The following is a 24611-nucleotide window of genomic DNA, read 5'->3' on the forward strand; positions in this document are numbered from 1 at the left end:
GATCGGAGCCCAACTGAAATATTTAGCTCCTTGCTGAAATGTTGTAGGGTAACGTGCCGTCTGGGACCAGTCAGTACTTGGCCTGGCCCAGTAAGCAGAGCCCACACGGTGTTACATGATGCTCTGAGCTGGTGCAGAGTTTGGTTTCTCATCAGTCACAGGCAGGGCCAAGTGATTAAGGCACAGACTCTCAAGGAATGTAGGTGCTCCTGACTGCAACTGGGAGCCTGGATGCCATTTAAGCAGAGATCCATGCTCCCTCTTAGTGCTGTGGTGGGGCACAGGGAAGAATGGATGCTGAGGTGCTTGGAAGAGAGCCAGAACTAGACAGGCATCCATTTACTTGTTCCCCCAAAAATTGTTGAGTCTGACTGTGGCTGTAATTCTAGCCCATCTCTACTGTGACACACACATCAGAAGCCTCTGAGCAATGTGCAGGAGGTGTTTATGAAAGGCCTGAGAAGTTTCCCATCTTCTGAGCATCTATATTCTGCTTGGCTTAGTTAGGGCTGAGCTCAGTGGAAGTGATTTCAGCAGGGGGTTTCCTGTTCCCCATGGCAGCGGCAGATAAGTAGCTTCAACGGTCCTGCCGACCATGGTGCAGACGGGGATGAAACAGTTTCTATTCAAGATGCAGTGAAATACAGGGCTCAGAATGAGGCCCTTGTTTGTACTGGAGAATCCACAGCATTAACTGGAGATTTACCAGCATCAAGGGCACCTCTATCGTTTTAGCAGCAAGTAATTAGTCTTGATTTCCTGTGGGGAAGTGGTAGCCATGCTTAACAATTGCTTGTTGATTTTTTTCTTTCCTGGAGGCACAATTAGGACATTGAAACCCTTCTTGTGTCATACATTATGCAGGCGTAGGTTTATACTTCAGCTATTATCTCACTGTGATTTACTGCAACCGTTTGATTTGAACACTTCTCTTTGTCTAAGTAGGTTGATTCAGTGGAGTTCAATGTCTGGGATATCGGAGGCCCAGCAAGCATGTCTACAGTCAATCAGTGTTTCTTCACAGACAAAGCATTGTACATAGTGGTCTGGAACTTGGCACTGGGGGAAGAAGCTGTGGCAAACTTACAGTTCTGGTTGCTGAACATTGAGGTAAGAAGTCACTGGTGGACCCTGGGGTATCCGTTTATCAAACTGTAGCTCAGCACACAGATATATGATATTACAGATTCTATTTGGTCTGCTTTTAAAATCTCCTCAAGCTATGAATTTTGCATAGCTTTTGGAATTAATTTTCCGTTACACTGTAGGCGTATTGCTATATTTAATGGTTTAAATTTATCATTTGCTTTGTTCTGCTTCACACACATCAGAGAATGTAACAAAAGCTGATTTATAAACCCTTGCTAAGTAAGGCTGAACATACTTATTTTGGAATTAGTGTTTGACCACACTGTGCTCCAGGGGGGGTTGAAGCATTTTCTTTCTTGTGTGGCTTAGACACACATTAGTCTGGAGGTTATATTTTTAACACTTTAGATTCAAATAATCTAAAGAGTATCCTCCCAGGCAGCTCTCAGCTGGGAGAGCTGTCAGAGCTGCAGAGAATTCATTGGAGTTGGTTGATTTCGATAATACCATGTTCATAATTGTTTTGGTAAATATTTATTATTTTATATCTACCTTAACATTACACAGACAGAAATAGGCTCTAAGCTAGTGCCTCTCAGAAAGGAAACAACTCAATGTTACAAAAATATTAGCTTAATAGTTAGCAGTTAAACCCCAAACTAGGTAAGAAAACCAAAAGCATAATTATGATATTTCAAAAATGTATGATGTGCCTGTGTCCTTAATACATCCCAGCAAGCACGCAGTAGCATCAGAAAAGATACAGAGAAAGACAAACATGATGGTTAAAAGTATGGAAAAGTTTCCGAGTGCACAGCAATTAGGCCTCTTCATGTTGGGAAAGAGGCAGATGAGGAGAGCTGCACGTAGACTTGCCAGGGGTAAGGAGAAAACCACAAGGGAGCCTTTGTTCATGATCTTTTACAATAGAAGAATCAGGAGAGATCAGATGAAATAATGAGATGGTATCTTTGAAACAAACAATAGGAAGGATCCCAAACACAACAGATTGCTAACCTGTGGCATTTATTGGAGCTACAGTGTGCTGCGGGTGTCAGAAGTTGAAAAAACAGACTGGCGGGAAATAAAATCCATCAAGCGCTATTAATTCAAAGATACTGTCTCATGCTCAGGAGGTCGGTGAGCTGCAGGCTGCTGGATACTGGGAGAAAATACCTGCTACCCTGTACCTGTACTCTTTATTAGTCTCCAGGCAGAATATTGGGCCAAGTGGGCTCTTTGGTCTGAGCTGGTACAGCCGTCACTCCTGTGTCTGCGCTGGGTTCCAGTTTGGTGTCACTCAGGTTTGAGATTTCAGTGAGCATCACAAGAGAGAAATGGACTGACTGCAAATGAACATATGTGTCTGCATCTGAATTTTCTTCTGTGGTCAAAGTCATTTGGATCCGCAGGCTGATCCCTGCTTAAGTCTCTGCAATCCTAGTGTGTTTGGCAGCGTGTTCCCTGAAATACGGATATGTTCCAGTCCTGTAATAGAATCATGGAAGGGCTGGAAGAAACCACGAGGTCATCTAATCCATTCCTTTGCACTGATTCAGGATTAAGTAGATTCAGACATTTCTAGCAGTTTATCTCACCTCTTCGTATACCTCCAGGGAAAAAGTTTATGTAACTTTCCCAGGTGTCCATTCTGGAGTGTAACTGGCCTTTTTCTGGATGTCAAAGTTAGATCTTCTAGCTATAGGTTAAGCTAAATTCTTTTCTGTTGTCTGAGCGGACTCGTAGCAACTTAACACCACATGGCAAGTCCCCTTATGTTAAGCCTTGATGTATTAAACCCAAACTGACAGTTTCCTGCTCTGCAGTAGCTGCAGATGATTAAGCCATATTCTGCAGGAGAACTTCGGTAATACCCAGATGGCTTGCCGCTGTTGTCAAGATGTCACAACAGGTTGCCTCTATTTTATGTATAAATTCAATTTTATTAATTTATATTACTGCTCCCTCTTAAATGTTATTCTTTTTCACGTGTCGCCACCAAATTTACCACGATATAATCTGGATGAGATCATTGTCGGTGTTTTCTCTCACAGGCCAAAGCTCCAAACTCAGCGGTGTTAGTGGTAGGAACACACCTCGATTTAATCGAAACTAAGTTCCGTGTTGAGCGGATAGCGACACTGCGGGCATATGTCTTGGCTCTCTGTCGATCCCCCTCTGGGTCCAGAGCAACTGGCTTCCCAGACATCACATTCAAGCACCTCCAGTAAGTACTTGTGCCTTTATGAAACTCAGTCACTCTATTTTATGTCACTTTAAACATTTTTGTAATAATCTCCTTGGCAACGGAACTGGTTTAAAGACGTGTCAGCATTGCATTTTGTCTATTTTTGACTGAGATAATGTAGCCTAATCAGAAATTCAGTGTTGCTCAGGGATCTGATCATGGATCTGAGAGCTGGGAGCTCCAAAGTCGTGACCTTGGCCAGCCTGTTTTAGTGTTACTGCTCCACTCAGGTTTCTCACCGTTACAATCGGATACAGTTTATTAGTCACACAGAGAGAAGGTACAGATTGAGTAATTAATGCTGCGAAGTGTGCCTGTTTAGGGTGGGTGCTGTGGGGTTTGGTATGGGGAGGCTGCGTGGGAACGCAGCTCACGTGGCAGTGGTGGCAGGATGAGGGGGGGACCAGCCCCCGAGACCCTCGAAGCCCCAACCTGTGCCATTGAGTGCTCCAGGGATGTTAAAAGTGGTGCTGCTGGGGAAATCGGTGTCAGTCAGGCAACGGGGTCTGACACCAGAATGCCGTTGGGGAAAGGAGGTTTCCTTGGCAGGGAAAGAAGCGTTTGTCAGCCAAGGGAGTGCATGGCATGGGGGGAGCGTGCATGCAGCAACCTGCCACCAGACAGTGTGGCATCGCCAACGCCTGGGGCAAGAGCAGGTGGCAGCTGGCAAGTAAAGAAGGGCCCTGCAATGTCCCCAACACTTTGCATCTGCTGCCTGGCAAAGTCACCAGCAGACCTCCCACGCTCTCTTCTGCAGACACAAGCGCTGCGTTGGGCATCCCAGCTGGCTCCTTCCCGCTAGCGGGGGTACCAGGGACCCCATGTGAGGCAGAGACTCACCATGAGAAAGAGAAAGCTTTGTGCTTTGGTCCTCTCAAGCCTCTTTTCCCATCACCACAGAGCATCCTGACATGATCTTTCGCAAGGGGACTTGCTTTCACCCTGCTCCATGTTCCCCTTCTCCTTCCTTTCCCCCTGCATTTCCTTCCAGTCAGAGTCATGCCTGATTTCCTACATTCCCCGGCATCCCAGTGAGTAAACGCTTCCCAGTGCCACTGATGGCTGAGGTTTAAGATCAAGCATATTGCTTTAGAAAAGGATTTTCTGTCTGCCACAGGAACATGTGTAGGATCAGTTAGAAAGACCCTTTGTTGGGGAAAGTGGAGGAGAACTGTTCTTATCCAGCCCACAAAAAGATCAAAAATAGTAGGAGCTGGAGAGAGCAGGTTTTCAGCTTTTAAAGAGATGAGGAAGGCCAGCCTTTAGGATCTAAGCATCAATTCCCAGATCACAGGATCCAGCTGAGAAAGGGCTGGAATGAGGGTGGGAAAAGGTGGCTGGTAGTCATCATCGTGCCTCTTTGATCTGAGGCAGGGAGAACTGGACTCGTGTCCAGCGATTGCCGGAGCACAGTGTTCTCCTCCTTTCTGCAGTCCCTTCCAGGATATAAAGAGGGTGTTGACTTTGGTCAGTCTGCCAGGGAAGTCCCCAAAGATCACAGTGCACAGGGAACAGAAGAGCAGGGCACAGCGAATGAAGCAGGCAGAGCTGAGGTTGGCCTAATATATCTTTTCCAGACTTCTCTGCGTTTTTCTCCGAAGCTAAAAATGCTCACTGACAGCCTTCCTCCCATTCATCTGACACAGGAAATTTAAAGTCACTGATAAGAGAAAGTGAGCCTGGAAAGGAAGCCAGTGTGCTGATAAGGTTTGATAATCCTCACCCTTGCATGACTTTTGCAGTGAGCTCTCATGTAAGACTCTGGAAGGCCTCGATGGACTCCGACAGCTGATTTTTCATGTCACTTGCAACATGAAGGACGTCGGCAGCTCAATTTGCTCACAGAAACTTGCAGGGAGATTGGTGAGAACTCTGTTTTTAATGGTGATCCTTACTAAAGGGGGGCTTTTTTTGGTCTTGGTTTTGGGTTGGAAGGTGAACTTAAGGAGCTGTTGTTGATGCAGGAGGCATGCGAAGTCTATAAGATACTATCTGGCTTTGGGAAAAGACAGCACTATAAGATCCCTGTAAAGAGGAGATGACTTAGCCAGTTCATCTCCAGCAGAGTGATCACTCTCTGATACTGATCCTGCTATTTTTCTCGTGTGGCTTGCAGATACCAAGAAGTTACCTTAGTCTTCAAGAAGCCGTCCTTGCAGAACAGCGTAGAAGAAGTCAGAATGATGATGTGCAGTATTTAACAGATAGACAAATAGAACTGATGATTGAGCAAACACCTGGAAATGATATCAAAGACTATGAAGACTTACAGACGGGTAGGTCAGAGCAGTAATTTATTGGAAATCAGTATGTGTGACCGATTGAAATGTTCTGTGAATAACAAAATGCGGGTTAAAAAAAACCCCACCAGATAATTACTGTGCAAAAAAACGAGTTACAGAGTGCTCTACACCTGTGTAGAAGTCACTTTGGAAAACGGTGAGATATAAAATTAGTAGTGGAGCTTTGGGGACAGGGCTGGGAAGTTTCTAGGATGGTCTGAGGCTACTGCATTTTTTTTTTTTTTACAAGCTTTTTCTGATTTCATTTCTGCTCTGTGAAGAGTGAGGGTTGCCATAGTTTCAAGGCTGTCTTCTCTGTAGGGCCCCAGTGCTGTGGTCTTTATGGAGGCATTGCTCTGCGGGAGCTGAGAGCCCTTCCCTGCGAGGATGGCAGGAGGAGGGTAAAGGGGAGGTGTGATGGGGACAGAAACCCTGACTGTAAAGCGGTGAGATGTGGGTTTTACAAGTGGAGTGCCGGATAGCAGCACTCCTCAGATCAATGTTATTCTCTTGGCTTGGCTGCGCGCTGGCTATATCTGGAATGCATAAAACCGCACAGACTGCCTCATAATCTGATTCATCTGCACTGTGGTTTCCTGCTGCTGGTCTATTGCTAATCTACAATTCTTTATTTTTTGCAGCGATTAATTTTCTCATAGAAACGGGTACACTACTGCATTTCCCAGACACAAGCCATGGCCTGAGAAACCTCTATTTCCTTGATCCCGTCTGGCTCTCCGAGTGTCTACAGAGGATTTTCAACATCAAGAGCTCCAAGTCTGTAGCTAAGAATGGAGTTATCAGAGCAGAGGATCTCAGGATGCTGCTGGTTGGGACGGGCTTTACTCAGCAAACGGAAGAGCAGTACTTCCAGTTCCTGGCCAAGTTTGAAATTGCACTACCTGTGGCCAATAACAGGTATGTTCATAATTAGGGAGGCTTAGCCTGGCTGGAGAAAAACGACCTTTTGATTGGTGGATATTACCAGGCTTTGTCACTATGAGTAGTTGTCTTGACAAGGATCTCGCTATGGGAAAATATTTGAGTGCGTTAAACAGTGTAATGGCAGGCACCCATCCATTTGGACTGGATTTCCTGGCACGAGCGTCCTTTGGTCCCAACAAACTAGGTTGAAAACTTTCCAAAGCAGGTCTTTGTTGCTCTGAGGCTGGTGACAGGCTCAGCCGCCAGCACGGAGGGACAGTGACACCGCCGGGGATGTGGCCAGGAGCAGGTGGAAGCTGGACGTGCTCAGCCGGCACAGCTGCGCTTGAAAGAAGGTGTGAGGTTCCTGCTGCTGGGCCTGAGATATAGGTGGGCCAGAGTCATCTGTTCACAGTGAAAGATCCTCGCTCCTGAGTATGGCAGAAAACTTTGGGTAATCAATAATTATGTCAGCCCTGCAAGCAGCGGTATTGTATTTCTACTGAAATCAGGAAAGTGCAGCTTCAGTAGCAATGTGGGTTTCATGATTTTTAGCATCAATAGGTGTTGATCGATAGTTTTTCTAGAAATGGTCCAGGAAGCCTCCTTCTCTTTAAATGTTAATGAGTCCTCCTCCCCTCTGCTCCCTGATCTCTTTTCCTCTGGGCAGAGTTCCCTGCTATTTTTCTCTCTCCCATCTGCTTGGCGACAGCCCGTTGTTGCCTTACCGGTGAAACCATAGTTGTATGGCACTTTCGCCGTGGCATTTGCATTTCACTTCCTTGCCCTTCCAGGCCAGCGCGGCTGCATCGCCCTGAGCCTCTCGGGAGCTCTGAATGCCAGCACAAGTGCAGCATTCTCTGTGCTGTCATTATGCCTGTCACTTATCCAGTCCCGGATGCCAACAAATTTTCTCAGGCTTAACACAGATAAAGCAGCAATGTTTCTGCTTAGTCCAAAATGCCTTTTGGACTCCTTGTCACTATCTGCCGTTTTTCTCCAAGGCAATTGCATTGTCTGTGCCTCGGGAACAAGGAAACTACTTTTTCATGGCCTGCCCAATCTTTTTTAGAGCGATCCAAGCCACATTAGCAGAATATTCTTCCCACTGATGGACTGTAGCTACAGCAGGTTGGATTAATTTAATGTACTAGCCAGACACAGAGTAGTTATTTGTTACTGCGCTTCTGCTGTTATTGTCTAGATTGCCAGATAGGGTTTCTGTGCAGTCAGTAGAGAAAGCAGCTGCCAGTTTCTGCTCTGAAAGGGTGGATGGGGGCATGTTTCACGTATTTTCAAAATTTGCATTGGCTGTTGTTCAAGAGCATCTAATCGCCATCTGTATTATAATCCACTATATAGCTGTGGTGCAGAAAGGCCTCACTGGCCTTCTTATACTCCTAGACCCTTTCTTGGATGTGCTGAGGAAAATTTATTAGCTGTCATACGATGCGTTCACTGCCTTTATAGTGCAAGAACTTTCAGTTTGATGCACTCCACTTTTCTGCCTAAGGTGCATGTAATTTAGCTTTGTTCCGCTTGTTGAAGTAGTAGGACCATTCTTATTTTAATTTACAAGCAAAGAAAAAAATTTATCAGTTTTAGATTCCAAAGATGTTTCACGGAACAGATAATTTGATCATGTAAAATGTCATCAGATGTTACGGACTGTGACATATGGAGAGAGCTGTTGTCTAGTGATGGCTGGGTTTTCTGAGCTGATATTTTGGGTTTTACAGAATACTGCAGCTGCTAGAGAGAAAACGTGATAGGCTTAAAGCGTTGGATTTGGACCCAGCATTAGTTCTAGCTGTGTGTCTGGTCCCTGCCACTGTTACTTTGGTCAAGTCCCTTGGCCATTTGCCTCATTGCTGTCATCATGCCCATCAGTGATGAGCCCCAGATGCTGACACATTTTCTCAGGCTCAACGCTCATAAAACAGCAGTGTTTCTGCTTATATAAGCAAATAAGATTTTTTTATTGTATAGGCATCTTGGATTGGTTTTGGTACAGAAGAATATCACTATCAAGAGATTTATTGGCAGGTATTGAAAGCCATAAGCTCACAGTTTTCAAAGCAGTTGTAGTCTTCCAAAAGGTTTTAGCTTTCCAAATACTAAAGATCGGGACAAATTAGTAATCTGGGTTTACTGGGAAATCTGAAAATAATTTGAAACTTTGTGGTCCTCTTCACCAGCATGGCCATGTTACTTCTGACCAGTCAGACTCGGACAGCACTGAGTCTGCTCCATGCTTGGGCAAAGAACCTAGTAACTTAATTGCAGGAGGTGTCTGAGATGGCAAGCGAGATCTCTGCTGGCATCAGTTTGCCAAATGAGCTTTTGCCCCTGGAGTTTGTCAGGGCTGTGGCGGGGAGTCTGTCAGCTGCAGTACAGAGCAGCTGGAAACCCCGTCATGCTATCCCAAAAGATGCTCTGGTTCTAACAGCCAGAGCATCCCAGTCCCTGCAGCCCGCAATTGCCTCATTGCCACCTCCTCTCCCCACCTTCTGGGCTTACTGAAACTGAGCTATTGTAAGTTGTTTTTGCATTTATCTTCTGTTCCACGTAGAAGCACAGCTGTAATTCTCTGCTTACTACGAGGGCAAAGCAGTAAAGATAGCAAAAAATGAGTCCCAACATCACAGCTGTTCTAAAGACTCTTATATTTTAATGCATTTAATTTGTGATTACACAAACGTCCTGCTCATTACCTCAATTTTAGCCCCGTCCAATAGCCCTGGCTGAATTATGTAATGTCTGTTTTGCCTCTGCTTGCTTCCATAGTGTAAATGAATTTCTCCATGTATTGCTGCAGTGCCTTTAGTCTAAAAGCTTTTTTATATGCAGTAGGCTGTGCCATTAAAAATCTCTTTGGAGACTGAATCGCCTTATTATCCGCTAACAATGCACTCACTGTTACAAGCTGTAGCTAAAATTTGAGCTGTTGAATTTGATGTGTTTCAGCTACCTCCTCCCTCATCTGCTTCCTACCAAGCCAGCGTTAGATATCCACGGGCTCTGCCACCACACCACAAACACAGTCCAAAGGGTCTTCAAGATGAGTTTTGTCCCGGTTGGCTTTTGGCAAAGATTCATAGCCCGAATGTTAATTAGCCTGGCAGAGATGGACCTCCAGGTAGGTTACTGTTATCTCTCTGCAAGCAAAAGAAGACAGCAAAGGTTGTTGTTCAGTCTAAGTGTAAGCGGGTGTCTTTTCACACTCAGCTTGCTTCAGTCACAGATTTCAGTAACGTTTTTTGAGTAAATAGGGAGAGATGAGACTCTGCCATCAAATTCTGATTCTGCTTTCGCAGTAGGTGTCATTTAGAACAACATATTGGCACCGAGGTAGAAAGCCTGCATTCTCCACAGCCTCTTTATAACACAATCCCCTGGAAGGTCTCAGTACCTCCAGCGTCTTCCAATTACAAGTAATTGGAGTTCTGCCTGCGGCGCTTGTCCATGACTGTTGCACTGGGCCAGACTCTGCTCTTGTGTTTGCCAGTGGAGATCTGGAATAGCTCCACCAAAGTCAGCTCTCTGAAGCTATATGGGTTTAAATGAGAAGAAAATTACAGAACCATTGCCTTAATGGGATAATGAGTGCAAGCAGGCACCCTATTAGCGCAAGTGGTATGCATGTCGTTAAAGTAGTGCTTGTAAGGTTCTGAAAGCTAAGTGAATTTTGATGTTGTTACAGACATGCTTTTTTGCTGCAGCAGCAGCTTATATCTGAAAACATAGCCCTACTGGAAACTGCGATAAATACCTGCAAAATATTTTTAGTAGTACTCTGATATCTTCTTAACAGCTGTCCATTTAGACTGTGTTCTCTCACTGATGTACAAAACATGGAAAACATGATACCTGTTTTTGGAAGGTCCTCTGTGTGCCAGGTTTCTTGAACCATGTAATAACTTTACCTGTTTTAATGGGCTGTCTTGGCAACCCCTTTCTTACATCCTCATGGGCACTACATAACCCCAGAGCACCTTTGCTGGGGATCTCCTCCAGTCCTTGCTGAGGTGAATGGAAAGAATCCCAGACGCCAGACCAGTCTGCAGACAAATAAACGTAAGGGCAGTGAGTGCAGTGGAGTTCTGCAGATGAAGTCTTCGGTTTTAAAACAAAAATACATTTTGCTCTAAGTGCTGGTTTGAAGTGCCTTGGAGAAAAGCCATCTTCCTCCCACTGAAACAGGTGGAGAAGTTAACTCTCTACATTGAGGGCAGTGTTAATCATTCACTAGAGCATTTAGTTCTTCTTTAGGCTTCTTTAGACTTTTGCAAATGCAGAATTCATATAACAAATGGCATAGTTATAAGATTAGCTTTGTTCACTGATATGAAATTGTTCCTTTTTGGGTGGCATGGAAAATATTTCCATTGCTACAAAACCAACTTTTAGTGTGTGTATTTTCATTCCATCACAAATTTTTTTATGAGAACAAGTTGCTCTTTAATGGAAGAGGTACGATAGCATCTGTGAAGTCCAAAAAATCAAGTTGCCTTATTGCTCAATTAAAAAAGCATTCTTATGAGAAATTTCAATGATTTAATGATCTTCATGCTTTTCTGCTTGTTTCAGCTTTTTGAAAACAAGAAGAACACAAAGACAAGAAACAAAAAGGTCACCATCTACAGCTTCACAGGCACTCAAAGGAACCGCTGCAGCACGTTCCGAGTCAAAAGGACTCACACTGTTTACTGGCAGGAAGGTCTGTTCGTTACCTTTGATGGAGGCTATCTTAGGTAATTTGTGTTCGTAATGCAGCGTGCATGACAGGGGACTCATAAGAGTATATGAAACACATCATATGAATGGAGATGAATGGGCCTGACTCATGCTGTATGCTCACTCATCAGTAGAAGAGGAGGCTCTTCTAATATTCATAACTCATCTGGTAACAACTGGTGACAACCATGATGAATAACTGATTGATTGGCAGTTCTGAATATATCGACGTTATGTGTTATTGCAGCCACAGATTTAAAGAGGCCTGAAACCAGAAAGCAATATTCAGAGCAGAACTCTTTGCCAGGGCAAAATCATGCATGTTCACATGCAAAGATTTCCTTACGTCATTGAGTTTTCCACTGAATCCTAAAACTTCACCCCTGCGTGGCAGCAGCTTAGATCAATGGAGGTGCTTCTGTGCTTCAGACTGTGGGCAACAGGGGCTATGGACAACTGGTTTAAGCTGAGCAAGGCAGAGTGTCTGCCTGGAGAAAACCAGCTGTCCATGTTCCTTCACAAATGCAGAGAGCAGGTGGCCACTTAAACCAGTCCCTGGCAAGACAGGGAGGAACCACTGGTGCTGTTGCGTGGTTGGAGACCAGTGACTTTCCTGAGTTTGTGTAGACAGTCTGTGGATGAGCAGAGCCATGGACCCAGACATTGCAAATCACAGGCTGGAATCCTTAATTCTGGACCCTGGTGATGGTCATATTGTATCTCCTCATGTACTTTGGAGAGTTACAGAACGCAGCTCTATGTATTAAAGCTTCTTTTTTTTTTTTTTTTTTGGTGAGAATTGCACAAAAATTGTTATGTTCATGAAGTTTTACAAGCACTTTATAGAAGTTATTTGTTTATTATTATTAATAGTACTATTATTGTGCCACTGAAGTTCTATTACTGATTTTTAAAACTCCTAACCCTTCATCAATCTGGACAGAGCATTTTTGTCAAAACTCTCCATTGTTCCCTGTCCTTCAAGGCCAGAGTTTTCTCTGGGTCTGACCTTCTGTAGCATTTACCAGTTGTGAGCAACTGGCACTTCTGTGCAAGAACTCTCTTATGAAAGTCATTTGTAGAACAGACTGAATTGAAAACCAACCTCAAAACTAGATTGCTTTTTATTTTGGTTACTTATGAACTATGTCTTATTATGTAACTCAGGTTTCCTGCGAGAAAGTAAGTTGTTTGACACTGATACTTCACAAAAGCTTCATGCGGCTGTCTTCTGGCTTTCTCACAGTGTTGAGTCTTCTGATGTGAACTGGAAAAAGAAAAAAAGTGGTGGAATTAAAATCATTTGCCAGTCAGAAGTCAGAGACTTTTCAGCAATGGCATTCATCACGGATCATGTTAACTCTTTGATAGACCAGTGGTTTCCTGGTAAGAGAACTACTGTAATTTGCTGTGCAGTATTATGTCTTTTTAACAGAAGGTTCTTTGACAGAGCTCTCCAGGTGCACGATATTGTGTGTTAATTGAAGACCCCTCAGGCTCTGACAGTCTCAAGCCAGTAAAGTTTGAGAAAAGCTGGTAACTTGCAAACAGATCAAGGTTCTTTGTCAGCACACCTTGGTCTAGACATTGTGTCTTTCAGTCTGTCGGTCACAGCAAGCGCAGGTGAAACATGGCAGTTCAAACAGGACCTGCTTCCCCATGAGTTCAAGAGATTCTTCCAGTGCTCATAGCAGGGACAGGATTTGGCCCAAACTACTAGGCACTGTCCCTTGATGGCAAAACTCACTTTGGCATCAGCTGGGATCAGCATTTGCCCACCATTTCTAACACCCTATAATTTATAAAATTATGACGTGGGAGGCATGAGTGAATGTGATACCAAGGACTCTGTGCCAAGGTAACTTCCTTGAGTCCTGCAGTTGTTTTTCCGCTGATCAGCACAGATCCTGCTGTTACCCAGCGGGCTGTTTGCAACTCCAATACACTTTGTTTAAAACCAAAACAAAATCTGAAGTGTTTTTTGTAGTCCCACACTGGTCTAGAAAACAGTGCCAAAATCTCTTAATTGGAGGCTCTCTGTGCATCTTCACATATTTGTGTCCTGGCTGTTATGAAGATAAAAGAAAATTTTATTTGTCTTTGGATTAAAATAATGATAATGTTAATTACTGGAGCTGCTGGGCAGCCTCGTAGCTGCTGTTCTACTACACAGTCATGTCCTTTAGCATACGTGGTGATCCCTATACGCAGCTCACACAGATACCCAGCAAGTAAGAAGTTCTCTCCAATGCTTTATTCACATACTTCTAATTTCTGCTGGTCCTGAATATATTTTACTCACAAGGCTGTATGTTCCCTGTGACCAAAGCAGAGTACCTGTTATGTCACCAATCCTGTCTCCTCAGTACTGCCCCTGCTATTTTTGTATACTTTGCAAAAACATATTTTCTTATTCCAGTCAGTACACTGGAATAAACTGCTGCTTTCATGACTGTGACCATTTTCAGCCAGTGGACCAGGTAGTGACTGCAGACATTTGAATATGCTAGAATCACAGAATAGTTTGGGTTGGAAAGGCCTTCAAAGCTCATCCAGTCCAACCCCTGCCATGAGCAGGGACATGTTCACCCAGCTCAGGTTGCTCAGAGACCAGGGCATGTTCCTTCGCAGTTTGTGTGTGTTATGTTGTTTTCTTTCGCTTGCTTGCTTTGAAGCACTCACAGCCACTGAGAGCGATGGCACGTTGCTGATGGAGCAGTACGTGCCCTGCCACATCTGTGCAGCTTCCAAGCCAGAGGAGAATGAGTGTGGCGAGAAGGCAGAGGACGTGCAGTACTTCAACATGGAGGACTGTGTGCTGACTGCCATTGAGCTGGACTACATCACGTGTCCTAACCACCCTGACATCCCCGTTTCTCTCCAAGAGCTGGTCCCAGAGCTTTTCATGACCGATTTTCCTGCCAGGTAATGTTATTTGATAGTCCTTGGTTAAGTTGCATTGTATCTATGTAATTCGGTTGGATTTTTTCCTAAGTCATCTCTGCTAGAGGAACGGACTGACCACAAGGAAAAGAATCATCCTCTCCCAATCCCTACTCTGACAGTTCATCCTAAACTGCACTCCTGGTGGTCAGCACACTTGCTTAGACAATCGCTGTGTGCTGACCCAAGTCATTGCTTTGAGATCACTGTGGTACAATGTTAAAGTCACTTTTAAAAGCCACAGCTATCCTGTATTGCACAGTACTCTGTCCAGAGCTTTCTGCAGTTGGAGTCTTTCTGGCATCCCAGAAAGAAGATTTTAATGTGGCAAAACCAAAAGGAAGTGCTGCTGCATCACAAGATTGGCACTGAAATCACCTTTAGTTTTGAAGAGCCCATAGGTGAGTGAATTTATATGGATGTCACAGGAGAATTCACATGGAGTTGAGGCTCCTGCTCGGCTGAGGGCTGTTCACTGTGTTGTAGTAGTGTGGCAGCCCTGAACAGCTGAAACGGCTCTTCCCTCCCCATAGCAGCACTGCCAAATCTTTAAGCTGCTTAACTGCATTCCCAGATGGATTCAGTCTTATACCCTTTATTACTTAGTGTGTAGAGCAGGAGACCTCTTGACAGCTGACAGGACAGGAGACCAATGTCTCTTTTGGTTCACGCCCTTTCAGACCTTCCTGTGCTTGATGCAGAGTTGTGAGACCTCTAAACCAAACTGTGTCCTGTCGGCTGCTGTCAGAGCTTTCTGAGCTCCCACTGGCCCCTGTTCCTTCCTTGGGGTCATTTTACTGGGCAAACAAACACCCCATCGGCTCGTCACAACGTTCCTCCCCGCAGTGCTATCTCCTAGAGATTTATTTGACTGGTGCGAGGCGAGTGGAGATGTTTGAAGTGTGAACAGCTGTAAAAGTAGTCTCTGGAAGAGTGGGGAGATGATGAATTGCAGCCTGGGAACAGTAAGCTGATTTGAATAATCAGGTTTCAGAGTGTGGGGCTGTTCATAAACATCCTGTCCTGCCTCGGTGGAGAAATGAGGAACAGGAGGTAAATGAAGCAAAAAAAAAAAAATCATTAATACAGATAAATGGTACGAATATATGTACCTGTGTCATCTGCTTGGAAAAGAAGCTTATGTGCTTTCCAGACCTATTTCATTCTTGCGGGATAAATTTCCACAGTAAAAAGCCTTTTTGCTTATTTGCCCAATTTACTTCTTTTCTGCAAGAAATCTGTTGTACATGAGCCAGCATAGAGTACGTTAAGATAACCAAGGTAGTTTAGGTGATCCAGTCCTGTCGGTAGATAAGACAAGAACCTGTTAGGGATTTGTGAAAATGGAAATCTCATTAAAGACATCAATTTACAGTGTCTTTGGGGCTTTTTAATTAAAATAAAAGTTTCAATCTCTTTTTGGCAGACTATTCCTGGAAAATAGCAAACTGGAATGCAGTGAAAATGAAAACAACGTTCTTGGCCAGGGTGGAAGTGGGACCGTTATATATCGGGCACGATACCAAGGAAAACCGGTGGCTGTGAAGAGATTTCAGATTAAAAAATGCAAAGGTTCTCCCACTTCAGCTGCAGGTATAGTACCTGGGATCGGTGTCGGGAATCAGTTCTTAGAGCCTGCGATCCCAAGCTAAGACCCAAGAGCCTTCGCTCTCTGCAGTGCTGGCAGCACCTGTTTAAATACAGTTTTGAAATATATATATAGCTAAATTGATGTGTTTCCATGGAGGAGGAGGATGCATCTTGAAGAGTCCGATGTAGGTTGTTGACACAGGGTGCCAAGGCAGAGCCCTTGACTCGAGTGGGAGACACGATTTCATCTCCTCTTCCCAAGCTATCTGGCAATGGGAAGTGCGGATTTGCATGAGTTTGCACTGAGGACTTGTGGGTCTCTGCCTTTCGATAAGTCTTTTACTCTGTGCCAGCAGCAAATTGGAAACCCTTCTCAGCCTGACAGCTCCTGCAGGCAGGGACAGGTTCTCGTCCTGCACAGGTTTCCAGCAGAGCCTCAATCCATGGACAAAAGAAAGGGAAAAGTGTTTCATTTTCCTCATTTTTGTCAGAGAAGGATGCAGTGAACCCCTGAGCTGTGGAGGAGGCCAGCTGCTGTCTCAGTGACAAATCACCTTTGGAAAGACCAGACCTGCCTGAGCAGCCTGTGGTGTCCCATGGCAGAAGGACAATTACTGTGAAGGGTCCTCCTTCTGGCAGGGCAGCTGAAAAAGGATAGGAAGGCTCCTTCCACCAAAGGGTCTGCAATATGACATCCACACCCACAGCTTTAAAAAGCAGAATGTGGGTTTTCCAAAATCATCCAGGTGATACATGAGAACAACGTGTGCCAGACACAACTTGAGGGTGGTATTGAAGGACCAGGGGAGCACTTGCTTCCTCAGGCAGATGTATATAACCTGCTTATAGCCAGTGCCAGTAAGTGGCTCATGCATCCACGTGAGGATGCAACTTAAAGCCCTGTTGTTGCCGTGACTCCATAAGCTGCCGTGATTCTCCGTGATTAGCACCTTCCAAAGAATTTCTAACTGGATTTCTCAGGTGGGTCACGAAAGGGGGTCTGTGTGTCTTGGCAGATACCATGCTGAAACACCTGAGAGCCATGGATGCCATGAAGAACTTCTCGGAGTTTCGCCAGGAGGCCAGCATGCTCCACTCGCTGCAACACCCCTGCATTGTCTCCCTCATTGGCATCAGCATCCACCCGCTCTGCTTCGCCCTGGAGCTGGCCCCTCTGGGCAGCCTCACCACCGTGTTGTCTGAAAACTCCAAAGGTAAATGTGGGGGCTCCGCCTGGGAGAGCTCACTCTCCGAGTTGTGATAGTGACAAATGGTCAACAACATTTAAATTATTGCTTGATTTACTGAAGGGGATTTTTTTCCAGACTAGGGGAAGTGGGAGGGATGGAACTGCTCTTCAACTGTGCCTTTGGGAACCTAGTAAAAACTGATGCTCAGGATTTTCAAAACTGCTTTGGAGATCTGGATATTCAATTTCTTTGCAAATTAATAAGTGCATCTCACTTCAGTGCTTCATGAGTAGTGCTGTGCTCTTCCCCTTGCAGATGAGTGTCTGGCAGTCGATAAATTCTCTCATAATTATCTGTATTTCTGTCACTGTCAAATGAATGACACTGATTCCAAGATAAGTTGAGGCCGTCTGACCCTCTTGGTACCTTGGCTTTGTGTCAACTTTCAGTCAAACACTAATTTTCACCAAAAGATTTAGGGATCTAGAAGTGAAAGGATTTTAAAAAAATTATTCTAATAGAACTGTCAGAGGTTTATAGTAACATAAACAGTGTCATTTCAGATCATGGGACTGAGTGATGTTTTAAAAGATTGTTTGTTATTGCTCTGGAGTTTAAAATAGAAAGGTGGGAAAAAATGGTTATTGCAATAACAAGAATTGAAGATATGTTCTTCCTTTGTGCCAGGGTCTTCCTTTGTGCCGCTGGGGCACATGCTGACACACAAAATAGCATATCAGATTGTAACGGGCCTCGCCTACCTGCATAAGAAGAACATCATCTTCTGTGACCTGAAGTCAGACAATATTTTGGTGTGGTCCCTGGACGTCAAAGAGCACATCAACATCAAACTCTCCGACTACGGGATCTCCCGGCAGTCGTTCCACGAAGGCGCGCTTGGCGTGGAAGGCACACCGGGCTACCAAGCTCCTGAGATCAGGCCTCGCATAGTCTACGATGAGAAGGTAACTGTGGTGTATCCATGGGGACAACCCCTGGGTGACTGTGGTGGGTGGCTGATTCACAGAATCATGGAATAGCAGGTTGGAAGGGACCACAATGATCATCTCGTCCAACCTTCCTTGGCAAGAGCATGGTCTAGACAAGCTGGCCTAGCACCCTGTCCAGCTGAATCTTAAATGTGTCCAATGTTGGGGAATCCACCGCTTCCCTGGGGAGATTATTCCAGTGGATGGTTGTTCTCATCATGACAAATATCTCTTGTGTCTAATTGGAATCTCCCCAGGAGTAAATTGTACCTATTACCCCTCATTTTTTCCATGTGACTGCTTGTAGAAAGGGAGTCTCATCTTCTTTGTAGCCACGCTTTAAAAACGGGAACATGGTGATGAGGTCTCCTTTAAACCTGCTTTTCTCATGGCTGAACCAGCCCAGTTCTCTCAGCCTTTCCTCATATGGTGGCTTCCCATGGATCGTCTTTGTGGCCCTTCTCTGGACCCTCTCCAGCCTGTCCACATCTTTTTTGTATAGCAGGGACCAAAACTGAGCACAGCATTTGAGGTGTGGCCTGACAAGGGCTGAATTCCCCTTGACACGCATGGTGACACGCACCAGCTTTCCCACCACGGCCTTCCTTGCTCTCCTCTCCACCCACCAAGGGAGGTTTTCCCTTGTTTTTCTCTCTCCGTTGCTGGCTCTAGGTTGACATGTTCTCGTATGGGATGGTCCTGTATGAGCTGCTGTCCGGTCAACGGCCCGTGCTGGGACAACACCAGCTCCAGATTGCGAAGAAACTGTCCAAAGGGATCCGTCCTGTCCTTGGGCAGCCAGAAGAGGTGCAGCTGTATCGCATGCAGGCACTCATGATGGAGTGTTGGGACACTAAGCCAGAAAAGGTACGAAAAAGCCCTTATGAGCAGCATTTTCTGGTCTTGTAGCTACAGGTATCTGGCAGCCCTCTTCATGCAGAAGAGCTGAGCTTGCTCTCAGTACAGCAGAACAGCTCAGTTACCCGTTTACCCCTCCTGCTGATTTGGCCCAGAGCTTCTGTTGACTTAAATGAGAGTTTTATGAATGAAATGATGGCAGATTGGTGGCCTTAGACAGCTGTGGTGACACGAAAGTCCCTCAACGTCAATAGCAGTTAGGCTATTGACTTCACCGGGGCAAGACGTTACCCATAATTTCTAGAAACAGCTTCAGTATCACGCTGTGAGTGTAACTATAAAGTCTTCAAACACCCTGAGATTATAAAAGGCAGTATGAGGGGGGAAAAAAAGGTTCAAAGTACAAGAAAAGGATTATGCGGCATTACATTTTTTCATTAATTGCAAGTTGGTGTTTCAGAGCTGCTGTCCTTCAAACAAAGGTCAGCTCGACTCAAAAACAGCTAGACACTGTCATGACAGTGGATCAGCTTTTAAAATTCATAAACCTGAAGAAATCAGTCAATAAAATGTGTAAGAGAATCACAGGCCAAACTGTGGAAGTCCAGAAGAGGTTTGGCTTCAGTGTCTGGGATACAGAGGATGCCAAGAACCAGTGAGGAGGGATGTACAAGGAGAATTAGGTGCGGATTGGAGAAAGTAGCTGAAGCGTTTATTAAAGAAGACCTACTTCTTGGGTCTCTAGCTTTAATAAATGGTGATTATTATGATTATTTTATTTCATCTGGACCTCCAGCTGTCTTGTGCGACATATGTCTTTCTCTTCTCCTTTCCCCACAGCGTCCACTGGCTATTTCTGTGGTAGGACAGATGAAAGATCCCACCTTTGCAACGTTTATGTACCTGCTGTCCTGTGGGAAGCAGTCTTCCTTCTTCTGCTCCCAAGGACAGGAGTACACCGTGGTGTTCTGGGATGGGAAGGAAGAGACAAGGTGAGACAGCTCATATTAGTAATTTCTTTTTTCCTTTTTAAGTGAAAATCCTTCAGCGTCTTCACTTATGCCTCTGGGAGGGAGGTAAAGAAGGTGAAAGTGAATTTGGGTGAATGCCAAGGAGACGGTGAACACTGTTTTCCCAAACTCTTTTAATTGGGAACAGTGGTTGCTTTATAAAGGATATTTAATGAGCTTAACTCTGCTTCAGTTAATATGAGGGGAAGATTAGGGCAGTGTAATGATTCACACACACAGGATGAAGCATTTGCACATGAGAACAGACCTGTTCTGCCTTTCCTAATGAGGCCATTTAACACTAAACCTTTCCTAATTGAGATTGTAGTTCCACCTCTGTTCAGCAAAGCAATTAAGCACATGCTTAAATCCTATTGAAATCATTGGGAGTTAACCACATGCCTGAAGCTGTGTGTGCATCCAAGTGTGTACAGCCAGTAAAATGTGCGCTATACTGAATAGGCATGTGCTTTAAATGTTATTAAATTGTGACTGAGATGATGGTATTTTCCTCAGCCACATGTGACCCAGGGCTAGTTAGGTTTATTTTTATGGATGTTACTGACTTTTATAGCCCTGATCTTATTTGGAAGCATTCACAAACTGATCTGAAATTTATATTAATGTGTTCCTTATTTGCAAGCATTAACCTAATGGGAAAGATACATGATTTGTTCATGAGCTATTTGCTTTGCTATTTGTGGTGCCTGGTCAGTTGTTCAGTGCAGACAGTATAACTATTCCCGCTAAAACTGGTGAAACACATGGGACTCACAGATGCATTTTGAATACATGGATGTTGTCCAAATATTCACAGCAATATATCTCAGTGAATCTGCTTCCTGACTGGACAATCCACTTGCTGGAGGCTGCTGAATAACAAATTACTTATATGTGACAGATTTCGGGTTGCGTAATTGCTTGTGCCACAGTTGGTGAAACATCTGGGGCTCACAGATGTGATCATGAATATCCACTTATTGTTCAAACACCCAAACCCAATAAACTTCCCCTAACCCCAAACAAACAAAATCCTTTTAGTGACAAAAAAATTAGTTAGTCATAATTATAAATTATTTTATGGGGCTACACATCTTCGCTCTTATTTGGAAGAGTCGTGCTCTTCTGTTTATGTACTAGAATAAGTAATGAAGCCAGATAACACCACGGCAGTGAACTTGGAGAGCCAGCACGTGTTCTCTTGAGAACTTAATGGGCAAGATGGGCTCAGACCTCCCAGCTATTAATTACTGCTGTTCAGCTGGAGCTGAATTATAGTAACAGACCAGATAAGTTCTCCTAATCCATTTCCACGCAAAGTTTAAATCTCTGCAGAAGCAGTTGCATATCTGTCCCCTGAGGAAGAGCGTGACACATCTGTCTTTCTCTTCCTTTCCAATGACCGTTTGGAGGGGGTTAGATCCTCGCAGCATCGTCCGGATCTGGACAGTCATGTTACGGCTTGGCCAAAACTGCTGAGTACCATCCTGTAGCTGAATGTTTGCTATAGGGAATTGTTATTTGCTCCTTTCAGAAACTACACGGTGGTGAATCCGGAGAAAGGAGTCATAGAAGTGGAGAGGATGAGCTGCCCAGGAATGAAGCTGTGCTGCCAACTAAAATTTCAGAATGCCCTCTGGGCTGCCACCGAGGTGAGTGTCACCTGAGCCTCAGTGTCTTGCTCAAGGGGGACCTTGTTAGGAAAGACACAAATGAAGAGAAAGAGCATCTTCAATTAGTTAAGCCAAGAGTGTTTGAGACAATGGGTGTCTCAGATGAGCAGCATGACTTTGTATCTGCCGTCTCCGGGTGTTTTGTTTCTGCCTGTAACTCGGCTGATACCTGGATCAAAATCCTGTGTCCTGGCGTTCAAAACGATCGTGGGAACCTCGACTTTCTGAGGCAAAACTCTCTGGGTTTTAGCATATCTGTACCCAGGATTTCATCTGGGAAATGTCCTTATCTGTAAGCGATAAAGGGAAGCAGTGAAAGAAACCATGTGGTTAAGGGTGGGATTTTGCAAGAGGCCTGAGGGATTTGAAAGCTGGTGGGAAATGGGTGTCCCAAGTTTTGTGTTCACTGAGGAAAACTGCAGCTAAAACGATAAAGAGAGATCGTGGCTGATTTATCCCTCAGAGCCCTGTCTGCTCATCCAAAAGGGCTGTGTTAAGCGTCAGCCAGTTCTGACACAATCATTTGACACAAAACAAACAAAAAAAATATCTGAAACCAATGGAAATGTTCCTGAATTTCAGTGTTTCAGAGAGGAAAAGAAAGGCCACACTTGCTGAATAAATAATTTGTGTTGGTTATTTCATTCTGCCCTAGTGGGGATGCTGGACCTGAGAGTATAGATATTTTTTCCCCTGTAGGAAAATAAGGTACTTTGACTACTTCTGTTCCCAAATTGAGGTAAAGTTCAAATATTCTTATTTTTTCATAACAAGAAATATAGAAAAATTACAATACAGAAATCTTAAAGCATTTTACATCCCATCTTCTTGGCCAAAATGAAGTGTGTTGCAGTTCTCCAAACCGAGTGTTCTATGTCAGTTCAGTAGATTTACGGGTTGTAGAGCAGGTGTAATTCCACATAAAATGTAATGCTGGCTTTTCCTGAATTGACGAATTAATGCAAAATAACATAAAACATGTTTCAATTGTCCTGACACACTTGAGGTTTGTTTGATTTTTTGGAAGATTTTTTTTTTTCTTTTTAAACAGAGTCAGGGTTGTCAGATGCTACTTTTAGATGTGGTGATAAAACACCTATAGTGGTGATTTTGGTGTCTTTTGGAGAGTGCATGTGCTGCCCACAGCTCGTTCTGGGGAACGCAGAACCTGCTCGGTACCCGCAGACAAAGCAGATGTTCTGCAGGGAAAACAAAGAGAAATTCAGGCTTTGGATATTGAAAAATACAAATAAAAACAGGTTTTGGACCCAATTTGATCTTGTTCAGGTATGAAAATAGAAAAAGCGTGGAAGATGATTAAAACTTACGGAATTTTATGTGTTCTTTTATAGGACCAGAAGATTTCTGTGTACGGGTTGCAGGGCATGTGTCCTCTCAAGACTCCACAGAAGAGTTTGGACACTCCAGCTACTGTGAGCTGCTTTCTGGTGATGCCTGTTGTCAAAAAGGTGAGGAGGAACCTCAAGGAAAAGGGACATTACTGAGACTGAGCCACCTGCTGCCCAAGTTTGTGCAGCTTGTCACTAGTTGGTGTTGAAGGACTTTGCAATGCCCAGGAACATTTTGGCAGCAGGAGGAGAAGGTTTCCAGGTTTTTGTGCCTCTGCCAGGAGACAGAGGTGTGGGCAAGAGCCTGAGTCAGGGGAACAAAACTGGCACTTCCAAACCTGCTGGGAAAATAGTCAAAATGGATTGAATTCCTCTGTGCGGAAGTTTTCCAGCTGTGTTTCCACATCACTGGAAGACAGGGGTTTAGGCTGATCAAGCAAAGTAGAGGGGACATGAAACAATAATTAGAACAGAGATTTGTTAACCACTAATACAGGACTTGGGCATATCCTAACTCTGGTACCCACTTTTTTCCTGGTGTGCGAGCATGCGGTCATTTGTGCACACAATCAGCTTTACATATTATCTATGCTGAGCCACACTTCTCTTTGGATTTAGAATCATAGAATCATTTTGGTTGGAGGAGACCCTGAAGATCATCAAGTCCAACCATTAAATGAGAACGTTTTGAATGAGAACATTCAAATAATGCAGGCAGTCCAAGTAGTGTCTCTTGTGGGTAACAACAAAAGTCATATACTATTGGTCTAGGTCTGGAATTGCTAACATGCAATTCCTGGCAAGAGAAATCTTGACATGACTGCCTGTTGCGGGCAAGTATTGGGAGATGTATAAAAACTGTTTTTGGACTAAATTACCTCCGGTTTGCTTACAGCCACCTCAAGTAAAAACATATAATTATGTTCCAACATTATTGGTAGCTGTGTCGGTTTTGCAAACGCCAGCAGACTGACATGTGTCTAAAAGCTCAATATGGAGCAGCTCTCGGAGCAACAGGGGAGCTGTTTGATGCCACATTCTGCCTTATTGTCCACTTCTGGCTCATTTGCTGGGACCACGGCATCGCCGCAAACCGAATCCGAGGCAGATGGTTAGTGTAAGGTGCACTGCTTCACTTCCAAACATGGTCTAAGCAGGACTAAAGTAGGGCAGAGATCTAAAGTTGGCACAGGAATGAATTTCACCCGCCGGGAGGCTGTATCCGTCGTCTTGCTTTGGCTCCCAGACCTGCAGCATTTCTCCACCGTGCAGTTTCATTTCTGATGTGTAGGGCAAATTTCTTTTTCATGCTGCCTGAGGTTTTATCCAGGACAGTCGAACGAGTCTTTCACTTTCAGCTTTTCCACTGTCCTACAGCCTGCAAAGCCATTCCTTAGGGGTTACGAGTGGCTTTATGTCTCCTGGTTTCTATTTTCAGTTTGTGGCTTGCCTAGAAAATGTCATAAATAATGCCAGGCCCTACAATAGTAATATTGAGTCTAGACACCTCCCTTCCTCCCCCGACCCTACCCAGCCTTCCAGAAATCCACATCCCTTCGGTGCGCTCCTTAGTTTATTGGACTTAACTTTTTCCTCTCTCCTTTCTATGAATGAGTTTGGCAGTGAAATAGCCAGAGCAGCAGCCGGAGGGATGTGCAGACCAGGTTGGCAAGAAACTAAACCATTTTTCGAAACAGCCAGTTCCTCCAACAAAGCTAAGTGGAAAGCT

At 44.5% G+C, this 24611-nt stretch overlaps 1 protein-coding gene across 1 annotated transcript in view; it reads left to right on the forward strand.

Moving 5' to 3' along the window:
- The window catches only part of LRRK1 (leucine rich repeat kinase 1), a 79206-nt gene that overhangs the window by 46779 nt on the left and 7816 nt on the right, over positions 1 to 24611 (forward strand). Inside the window, exons 16-31 of the mRNA XM_082060556.1 lie at positions 946 to 1110; positions 3144 to 3316; positions 5080 to 5200; positions 5454 to 5613; positions 6261 to 6537; positions 9511 to 9682; positions 11134 to 11297; positions 12527 to 12666; positions 13956 to 14205; positions 15650 to 15816; positions 16830 to 17027; positions 17691 to 17968; positions 18665 to 18859; positions 19691 to 19842; positions 21395 to 21512; positions 22886 to 23002. Coding sequence (XP_081916682.1) covers positions 946 to 1110; positions 3144 to 3316; positions 5080 to 5200; positions 5454 to 5613; positions 6261 to 6537; positions 9511 to 9682; positions 11134 to 11297; positions 12527 to 12666; positions 13956 to 14205; positions 15650 to 15816; positions 16830 to 17027; positions 17691 to 17968; positions 18665 to 18859; positions 19691 to 19842; positions 21395 to 21512; positions 22886 to 23002 — 2847 coding nt within the window. The remainder of the gene's footprint in view (positions 1 to 945; positions 1111 to 3143; positions 3317 to 5079; positions 5201 to 5453; positions 5614 to 6260; positions 6538 to 9510; positions 9683 to 11133; positions 11298 to 12526; positions 12667 to 13955; positions 14206 to 15649; positions 15817 to 16829; positions 17028 to 17690; positions 17969 to 18664; positions 18860 to 19690; positions 19843 to 21394; positions 21513 to 22885; positions 23003 to 24611) is intronic.

The sequence above is a fragment of the Streptopelia decaocto genome, assembly GCF_964273445.1.
Source record: "Streptopelia decaocto genome assembly, chromosome: 9".
NCBI lineage: Eukaryota > Metazoa > Chordata > Aves > Columbiformes > Columbidae > Streptopelia > Streptopelia decaocto.